At 29.7% G+C, this 10,465-nt stretch overlaps 1 protein-coding gene across 1 annotated transcript; it reads right to left on the minus strand.

Annotated features, from left to right (window-relative positions):
• Nucleotides 1-1,734: 1,734 nt before the first annotated feature.
• Nucleotides 1,735-5,114, minus strand: LOC142615075 (metal tolerance protein 10-like). Its single transcript, XM_075787764.1, has 6 exons — nucleotides 4,769-5,114; nucleotides 4,560-4,672; nucleotides 3,994-4,239; nucleotides 2,992-3,072; nucleotides 2,491-2,721; nucleotides 1,735-2,353 (listed from the first exon to the last, which is right to left on the minus strand). The coding sequence occupies exons 1-6, from the start codon at nucleotides 4,953-4,955 to the stop codon at nucleotides 2,006-2,008; spliced, it is 1,206 nt and encodes a 401-aa protein (XP_075643879.1). The 5' UTR covers nucleotides 4,956-5,114; the 3' UTR covers nucleotides 1,735-2,005.
• Between the last annotated feature and the right edge of the window lie 5,351 nt (nucleotides 5,115-10,465).

Raw genomic sequence — 10,465 nt, forward strand, 5'->3', positions numbered from 1 at the left:
ACAATTTTTTTAAAAATAGATAATATGAAATAGCTAATAGATACTCTAAAAGTATTGATTTATAAAATATTTTAAAAAATTATTTATAAAAAAATGTAATTAGTTTTTTTTTTTTTTTTTTTTTTTGGGTTTAATGTCAAAGTTTTGTTCAGCCACCTACAATTATCTTTTTGGACTATCGTGAACTTTGGTGTTGATAAGCAAGCATCTTATCATCAGCCGCTATCATTGTTAGATAGTGGCCAACAGGAAACCCAACTAACCTCTTCACGGGTTTCATTTTATTTTCTCTCTGAGACCTCCAAAGTATGGTATAGTATATTTATTAGAAGAAAAGTTACTTTGAGCATGGGCATTTGCAGACTATATCCATAGGTGCCTTGGATTATAAATATCTGTTGGGAGAAAAGTTAACGAATGTGACAGCATTAGTTTTGTAAATATTTTTTATGAATAAAGAGAAAAGTTATTGAATTTTTTAATATTTTTCATAAAAATAATATTAAAATATTCTTAAAATAGTCAATTAAAAAAATACCTAAAGACACTTATTAGCATGATCTATATGTTAAATATCTCTTGATACACTGAAAAAGTGAACGGATACTTTAGGGAATTAATTTAGCAAATGCTTTTAGAAACTTTTTATAAGAAATGAAAAATATTTTCGAACAGTTTTTTATATTTTATATAAAAATGGTATCAAATTTTTTTTCTAAAATGATCAAACAAATGTTCTAAGGGTCTCATTAATCGGACCATATATGAGATATTATACTGAATCATTGTTAATTTGCTAGCGTGCACAAGTGGTTATCCCACTATAGGCAAGTGAGATGGTAGAACCCAACAAGTGGAAATGTGTAATTGTCATGTTATGGAAAATAAAATATAAATTAAACCTATGAGGTTTTGATAGGGACTAATCTTTATGTTTTCAAATTGCTTTCGGCAATTCAAAGTAGTTTTGAACTCTATTTTTTTTTCTTTTTTTACCACTTTATTTAAAAGATCATGCATGGTGCATTATCCACTATCCCTTTAAAAAGTTCAAGTTTTTAGATAAGATAGAAAACTCCTACAGCTCTATAAGAAATCTTGAGTGGTGGAATTCAACTTTCAAAGTGAATATTGGCAGAAATCACGACTTGTGGTTGTGGCTTGTGGAACTAAAATTTCAAATTTCAAATTGATGTTCTTCACATGAAAAACTTGATTTTGAATTCATTTTTTTCACTTAGCCAAAAAAAAAAAAAAAATACAAAAACAAAAAGGGCAATGAAGGCATAAATTTCATTATATTTAAGGTCACAAGACTACAAGCCAATAATAAATGATTGAATTCCTTCTTTGAGAGTCGGTGTTAATAAATAAACCCCTTTCTTGCTCGAGAGTCGGTCAATATTAATACATCATTCCTTTTTGCTAATTAATTTCTCCCTCACCCACTCCTTGATTTTCATAACGAATTGTGGTGTTCTTTATTTTATTTTCTGTTCACTATAATTACATTATAAAACATATACAAAATAATTATTTCTTTTTTTGCCCCCTTAAAATGGCGTTCATTTATATTACTATTATTTAAGGAGCTTTTTCTATTTGGGATTCTTAATTTAGATGCGCAAAAACAAAATATAAGCAAATAAGTTTTTTTTTTTAAATTTCAATTTCACAAAAATCTGAACCTAAGTTTTCTAATTTTAAAAAGTGAAGTGTCAGTAGACTAAATAGTAAATAGAAACATCTTATTTTGATTATTTTTTAAAAATGTATCAATACATATGTATGAAGTTATAGCTTACAATAAATCCCAATCCAAAATTTTCATACTTAAAATGTGAAGTGTCAGTAGACTAAATAGTAAATAGAGGCATGTTAAAACTTTTTATAGACCAATTACTCACTGGTAAAGGAAAAAACCAACACGATGAATATCCATCCCTCTTTAATATGCACACATGCAAACAATTATTTATCCTCCTTGTATTGCTTTTCTTGGTTGTTATGAAGCCTTTGGCTTGTGTTCTGGCTTGTGAGTTGTTTCAAAATCCACATGAACAAATGCTCTTTCAACTTGGGGGAGTTGTTCAATCTTCTCTTGAAGGCTCTCCCCAATATTATGTGCTTGACCAAGGGGCATCTCCTCTGGTAAAACTATGTCAGCCTCAACAAAGTAGTTACACCCAAATGTGTATGCTCTAACTGTGTCAATGTGCTTAATCTCCTTGTCATGGTTCCAAATGAGATATGTTAGCTTTGATAAATACTCTTGCGGGGCTGTCCTCCCAATTAGTGACCATACATTCTCCATCACAGTCCTTGACCAATTACCGATTGTGTACAAAGCTATCTGCATTGTGGGTCAATAATATTTTCATCATTTACAATAATAGATCAGTGATTAATTGTGACACGAGTTCCAGTTAGCTCAACTAGTAAAATCTCTTACAATGGTGACAAATTTAACGATAGATATCATAGACTTACAATGATAGCACCGGTTGGATCGAGCCACCAGTAGAATTTGATAGCCAAAACTGCTGTTACTAGACCGATTGCATTGGTGATCACATCGAAGAAATGGTCTTGACCATATGCCCTAACAATTTCATTTTCGAATCTGCGACAGTATACCATGAGCACAAATTTTACTGCTGTGACTGAGATCATAATTCCTATCATCCATCTTTCTTTCATGGGGTCCCTTTCAGGCTGAGTCTGCATATATAAATTTAATGGTGACTTCAGGAAATAGTAATGGGTTACATACAAGCAGAAAACACAAGTGAGAGGTGAGATTGGAATCCTAAACATCAAACACTATAGAGGGTGTCAATACCACTTATTTATCAATATATAGTAGGATCTCTAAAAACATGAGTGAGATTTTTTCAGGTATTAAAATTTGAATGTAAAAGCATCATAGAGCGAGACTGGTGTTGCCCAAAACCATTGAATGAATTGCAAATTGAATTTATTGAAGCTCACTTTTGCAAGGAGTTGTCGACCTGATTCGAACAATATTTGTAATCCAAGTGTTGCCATTACTGATGCAAAAACAACAATGCCCTGCAAAATTGCCCATTGGAGCTAAATAAGAAAGTGGAATTCTTATTTCTATGTTATTGACCATAATTACAACACCACTTTATGATGACAAAAGAAAGAGGAAAATGATGAAGGTGTTCCAGATTTTGATAACATCGTACATATTTAATACAGTACTTGGCTCAAAACCCACTAAATTCTCCTTTTTTTTTTCCTTTGGCACAAGACATGAGATCTCATTCTTAGGAAAAAGAGTAATATTAATACTACAATTGTTTATACATAAAACTTATAAACTCATATGTTAAATTTTAAATACAAGACAACAAAAAGTTATTAAAATTTTATTTAATATATTATTTATTGACACCGATGTTATTCATTAATATGTCTGTTAGTAAAGTTTTTGTAATAAAATTGATAATAGTTTTAACAGTTTTTTTTTCTAGGCTAAATTACACTTTTGACCCTTAAAGTTTGAAATAATTTTCATTTTGGTTCTTTAAATTTGAGAATTTTCATTTTAGTCTACAAAGTTTGATTCTACCTCTTCTAAAAAAAAAAGGTTTGATTCTATCTTCAAAATGGTCATTTTGTCTATGTCAATAAAATTGTAACTGAGAGAGAGAGAGAGAGAGAGTTTTTTTGGTACTTAGCACCCAAATCTGTTACGAAAATGGACAAAATAACCATTTTGAAAAAAAGAATTAAATTTGATGGACTAAAACGAAAAATCTCAAACTTAAGAAACCCAAATAATAATAACCACAAAATTTAAGGGTTTAAAGTTCAATTTATTAAAAATAAATTGAGATATCACACGATTGTAAAATAAGTCAACGGCATCATATGGCTTCATTAATTAACATTTCTGCAATTAAGAAATCATTTGTAATCTTCCAAGAACTTCAATTTAATGTTTTTCTAGTTAGGAAGGCTTACCACAGGTTGCATTCGGTTCTTTCCAACAGGATACCAATGGTGATTTGGTTTTTTCATAGCATGAGAAGTAAACCATAGGATAAAACCAGATAAAAGATCCAAAAGGGAGTCTAAGGTGGAAGCTATCACTGCCAGTGATTTACTCTCAACACAAGCAAACACTTTTGCAATGAAAATCACAACGTTAGCTATGTTAGATGCATATATTGCCAGACTCTCACCCCTAGCAAGTTGCTTTTCTTCATCCTGAAACACAAAAAAAGATATATGTGTGAGAGACAAAGAGAGTTAGGTAAAGATATACACATTTTGAGACCTCATGAGACAACCAATCCAACCCCAAATAGTTACTAGATTTGATATGTCACTTTTTCCCTAAGTAAATGAATAAGATGAATCAATAACAATTATAAGTGTTACTCTCAACCCCATCTCAAAAGGAACACATTTCATTAGCTTCATTTCTCAATAACCAAAACAAAATATGGTTACAAACCATTAAAATTGGTTGTTGCTCGTGAGTATGTGACTCGATTTAAGTATTTTTGATTAATTAAACAACAAACCTTTGTCATACTTTCAGGCAAAAAACCTTGCTCGGTAAATTTGTCGATTTCATCAAATCCTTTGAGAATTTTTTCCTGCCTCTTGTAGTATGCCGCAATTTTTTTTTGCCTCACTAACAAAAGATAGAAAAAAGAAAATAAGTTATTTTAATTAAAGCTTAATTAAGCACAATAAGATTCTATAAACAGGAGAAGAATAGCATGCATACTTAATGTCTGCCAAAAAGATCCACAACCAAAGTTAGAATTCATGTGTCTCTCTGCCAACCGAAACTGATCCATGTTGAGTTGCCATGTTGGCTCCCTTGGTGCAGCCGGAACCATGCCTGCTGCTTCCGGCGATAGAAGCTCAACCCGGTAGTCGGAAGAATCTGTGCGAAGATCATCAGTTGCCATTGTTGTTACAAGAAGAGAAGAAAGGAAGAAATCTCAGTCACCTTATATAGAGAGCAAATTAATAAATAATTGAACAAGTTGGTATTTGATTAAACAAAAAAACGCATGAGGAATGTTGATATGATGATATTAGTGTAACTACTCTTTTGTCATTACATATTAAGAATTGACTTTGTTTTAGCTGTCTTAATATTGGCTATACAAAGTATGGAAGGAACCTCACTAGAAACACCTTCATGTTAGTTCCCACCTCAACTAATACAACATATAATACTTGAAAGTGTGCTTGGGCTAGCTGTCTATCTACCTCTTTTTCATATATAATAATCTTTGAAGTCCACAGGATGACACATGCATGCTTTGTTTAGGAAATTTACATAGAACTCTTAATATCTACTCGTTTGAACTTGAAGTCTCTTTCCCATCTCTAACAATAATGAAGCAAAAAGAAATCATATATGGAGAAAACTTTGTGTTTTACTTATAACTTGTTCACCTCTTTTTTTATTTGTACTTTGTTACTATAGAATTATGGAGATGGACAAATTAATGCTTTTTCTTGAAACAATTTCAACATTTTGGAATTTTAATTAACAAAAAAAAAAAATAGAACTTATTGTGAAATATGGTTTAATTTTAGGACTTTAATGTAATTTCCCAATTTCAAAGTGTAGAAGAACTCATAAAAAGGAACCAAGTATAGCTTATATAATGGGTTTTCAGTTAGCTCAAGTGCTTTACTAATTAATAAAGTCTCTTATTAGCGAATAAGAGAATTGAGATTTGAACCCTGCCTACAACAGAAACTAATTGATAACATAGTTTGATAATAAAAAAATAATTATTATGGAGTGACGTTGTATGTTGAAATTATATTGTTTATATATATATATATATTTGCTTAATTATATAAGCAACCCATGCAAGGGATGCGCGCTACTGCACATGAGCATGCACCCAAATGGCCACACATGCACATAGGAGTTGGTTAAAGATGTTAATAAAGATATTGAAGCATAATTTATGCTTTACCAAGACTCTTTAGTCTTGACAAGTCAATTCAAGAATTAAATTACTTTGTTCACAAGAACAAGTTTTTAGAAATTAACTTCATGTACATTACCAAACTTACTAGAATTGGAAACAAATATTAATAATTGGTTTGTCCAATTTAGTTAATAACTTGAGGTTACAAATATCAAGTATTAATTAAACAAAACTTCTCTATCTCACTTATGGTCCTTTTGGAGTCAGGAAAAGGGAGGGGAGTAGAATAGAATATAGTAGATTTGGTTCAAAATTAACTTATTTTTAGGCAACTCTATTCTACTCTTCTCCACTCCCCCTCCTTTTCTTCTCCTCCATCCAAACGGACCTTTTGTGTTCGTTTGGCATGATTAATCTTGCTAACTTATTTTACTATTTAGTTTATTTTTGCTACTACTTATAGACTCCACTGTACTTTTTGGTACTATTCATGAGTTCTACTATACTATTTCAGCTAATTTTTACCTTTATCTACAGTATTCTCAGCAAAAAAATTTCAATTTCAACAAAATAAGCAGATCCCAAATAGACCATTAGAGTGTTTCAATTTATACTTCTCTAATTATAATATGTCATATATTTGATTTTTTTTTTCTCTCTAAACTTTGGTTGTTTTAGAAAAAATATGTGTGTGTGTGTGACAAGTTGTAGTTGATATAACATAGAATGAAATACATTACAAAAGATGTATTTTTATTAATATTAGCCCATAGAAAAATACAATTTATCATTAAAATAGAATTCATACGAAAGAGGATAAAAAATCATTTCATTATAATTTTAAATTTTAATTCTGAGTGCATGTTTGGGGGTGCTTCTTTACTGTTACCTTATTTGCTTAGATGTGAAATAAAAAAGGAGTTTTAAAAAATAAGTCAGTTTATTTGCGTAAAGTTAATTTATTTAAAATCACTTTTTATCTTAATCTTAATATTAAGCAAATAGGTTAGCCAAACACAGTCATTGGCTTGCTTAGTGAGGAGCGATAACACCGCCACTCAAATGATAAGAACAGCTGAACTGGAAAACTGTTGGAATATAGGGAGTGATTGCCGATTGGTTAAAATAGTTGATCTTAAAAGAAAAAAGAAAAAAAGAAAAAAACATTGGAAGCTCTATCCATGTATTCAATTAACCTTAATTTAATTTTAGTAATTTTTTTCGCATCAAGAATTCAAATAATGTTTTGGACTAATCCATTGAGAATACAATATTCTCAAAATTCCCCATGAAAAAAGGGAAACATGAAGAGATCTATGAAAAAATAAAAAGCCCCTTGTAAATGTTGTTGTAATTATATATTGACTAAATCATTTTTTTTTAAGAGAACTTATTACTTTTTAAATCTAATTATTAAGTACACAAAAATTGTCTAGTTTGTTTTATACATATACAAAAATATCAAGAAAGAAGTTATTATCTTTTACCAAAATTATGCTAGATTTTATGTAATAAAAATCATCTGTTTACTAGTCTTTAACCCGTGTTATGCATGGGAACCTACCTACTTATGAAGTAAACTAAAATAATTTTATAAAATCTTAAATTGATTAAGAAACTGCATTATTGCATGATTTGCTCTTGTATGACTTCAATTTATGTTACAATTTGATGAAGAAGTCATTGCTTTAACATGCAATGGCTTACAAAAAATTTGTCAGACAGTTTCAGATATTGAAAAAAAAATAACTCAAAAATTCAGATATTAAAATTTTTGGAAGACCAAAACATATTAAAGAATCAGATGACTCACTGCTTAGAAATTATTGAAACAAAACAAAATATATATGACTAAATAATAGAGAAATATAAGAGAAAGACCATAAAATTACTTTTTTATCTTGCAAAAAACGGCTAAAGAGAGTTTGGTGGTACATGTATAAAAATTAATTTTTAAAAAATACATGAAAAACCATAAAATAATTTTTTTAACAAAGTAGAGAAGAAGAAAATAACATAAGAAGAGCTCATACCTCTATTTAGCTTTAAAAAAAATTATTCGGGTTTGTATTGCTTTTATAGTGTTTATGATTAACCTCGCAAATTTAGAGATAAATTATCAAAATTTGAGTTTAAGTTTAAGTTGGACTTGTTAGAGAGATAGAGTTTCACTCATTGTTAAGTTTGAATTAAACAAAAATAATTTTGTTTTAAAAAAAATTATAATGATGAGTTTGAGTTTAAGTTGGACTTATTAAAGAGATAGAGTTTTACTCCTTATTAAGTTTGAATTAAACGATTAAGTTTGGATTAAACAAAAATAATTTTGTTTTTAAAAAAATGATAATGATGAGTTTGAGTTTAAGTTAGACTTATTAAAGAGATAGGGTTTTACTCGTGGTTAAGTTTCAATTAAACAAAAATAACTTTATTTAAATAAAATGATAATTTTATTTAAATATTGTGCTGACGTGGAAAATTGTGAGAGTTTCAGAAGTTTCGGTTTATATATATATATATATATATATATATATATATATATATATATTATGCTTCTTCCTAATAAAATTCTTAAGGATTTTATTTTCAATATAAATTACAAAATTTTCTTTCAAAGCGAATGCAAAATTACAATGAAATTGATGAAGTCTTCAAAACCACAAATGATCCAAATCCAAAACATTAGAAGATATAAATTTTACTCTAAAAAGATGAAATAAAGATTTTTAAAAGTCTTACACAAACTAAATAAGTTGACTAAATGAATACCATCTATGAGGTCTCTAATATTTTTAGGGCCCAAATGGGCCTTTCATTTGGTTGAATAAGTTCGTTGTCTAGATTAAAAAACGAAAACACCACAGTCAAATTGGGCCTTTCATTTGTTGCAAACGATTAGGTTTGAATCAAGAGATCCACACTTAATAATCTTTGCTATAGACACATGTCAAGCAAAATATAGGTTGACCGACTTTGAGAGAGGATTTTTAACAAAACTTAAATCATTGGGGAATTGAAAATGGATAGGCAAAAAAACCATCGTCAAATTTGAGTTGTTTTATTGTTTGATGCCATGGGGAAGGGGAGGTGAGGGGGGCACTCTTTGAAATTAGAAAAGTAATCATAAAGTTAATATTTGATTACCACAAATTAGGGTTCAAGTGATAGCCTAATGGTCATGATATTCTTTGTGCTACCCCTATATTTGTAATTTAAAGCCCACCTCTTCCTCCCCCCCTCCCCTATATTTGCCTATCTTAACAAAAATATAAAAAAGAAAAAAAGAATAGTATTTAGTGGCTCAAAATATTATAACTTCAATTAAGTTCAAACTTTTACAATAATTTATTTACACATACATAATACATCTTCACATAAAAAAGGCATTATTGGGCCTTAAAGTGACCATACCCAATCCTGGCCCAAAATTTGTTTAGGCACCTAAGATGGGGCATCCAAGATTCCCTCATAGCTCAAACCCATTTGTCACCATACTCTCCCAAACACTCTTGGAAACAGGGATGGAGCCACCCTTGGACAATGGGGAACAATTCCCTCTACCCATTTTTTTTATTTAATTATTAGTATATAGGTAATAATTTTAGCAATTTTATTTTATAAAATTACATTTTGCCCCTCTTACCAATATTTTTAACAATTTTATTTTATAAAATTACATTTTACCCCCTTACCAATATTTTTAATTCTTTTGAGAGTAATGTTACAACCACAAAACTTTTCTACAATATTTTTACAAACTATTGAAGTAGCAAATTCTTATTAGTTTGCATCTAGGCCCATCACTTACATTATTTTTTTTACATAACAATAACCACTAACCATATTAACAATTTATAAAAACGTTTGTAACTCTAGAATTTTCCTCATTTTAAAGGTTATAACAAATTTATAGATCTAAAATTAAAAAAAAATATACAAGCCCAGAAAAATTAGGCCATTAACAAAAATTACCAATAGTAAAAAAAAATTAAGTCCAATTAACTAATTTTATCCAAAACAAATAACCTGACCCTTTAAAATATTTTAAACAAAATAATTTTGTCTTTACTTAGCAGTACGCACAAAGACAATTTGTAAAAAAAAAAAGAAAAAAAACCCTGAAGTAGACAGAGCCGGAGGCTAAAGCGACCGCATGCAGCCAACAGCAAAGCTGCCCCTAATTCCAAATCTTGGCTCTGTCCATGCCTGGAAAGGTACCAACTTGTTCAAATGATGTAATGATGTGCCAACTAGTATTGCTATAAAACTCTTGGCTTACACGTTACATTTGGTACCTAATGAATTACATTAGACCTAAGAGGTACACTGTATCTAAATTATGGTAAGGTTTTGGTACCTTGATTTGAATATTTTTTAAATGACAAAAAATTAAACAAATAGAAGGCAATCTGGATTAGTAAATATAAATTTACTCACGTACCGTACAATAATTAGGCATCAGATTCTTTTAACACCCCCAAGGGACGACAGAAGGCTGGATACAGCCCTCAAAATTGCATCTC

Source organism: Castanea sativa, chromosome 11, assembly GCF_040712315.1.
Source record: "Castanea sativa cultivar Marrone di Chiusa Pesio chromosome 11, ASM4071231v1".
Classification (NCBI taxonomy): domain Eukaryota; kingdom Viridiplantae; phylum Streptophyta; class Magnoliopsida; order Fagales; family Fagaceae; genus Castanea; species Castanea sativa.

What these genes read in the sequence shown, in the direction of transcription:
- LOC142615075 (XM_075787764.1), bottom strand. Translation starts at nt 4,955, where the DNA reads ATGGCAACTGATGATCTTCGCACAGATTCTTCCGACTACCGGGTTGAG. An exon ending in ATCTTTTTGGCAGACATTAA is followed by an intron (nt 4,673 to 4,768) that starts GTATGCATGCTA and finishes ATCTTTTGTTAG; the next exon opens with TGAGGCAAAAAAAAATTGCG. An exon ending in AGAACCGAATGCAACCTGTG is followed by an intron (nt 3,073 to 3,993) that starts GTAAGCCTTCCT and finishes GCAATTTTGCAG; the next exon opens with GGCATTGTTGTTTTTGCATC.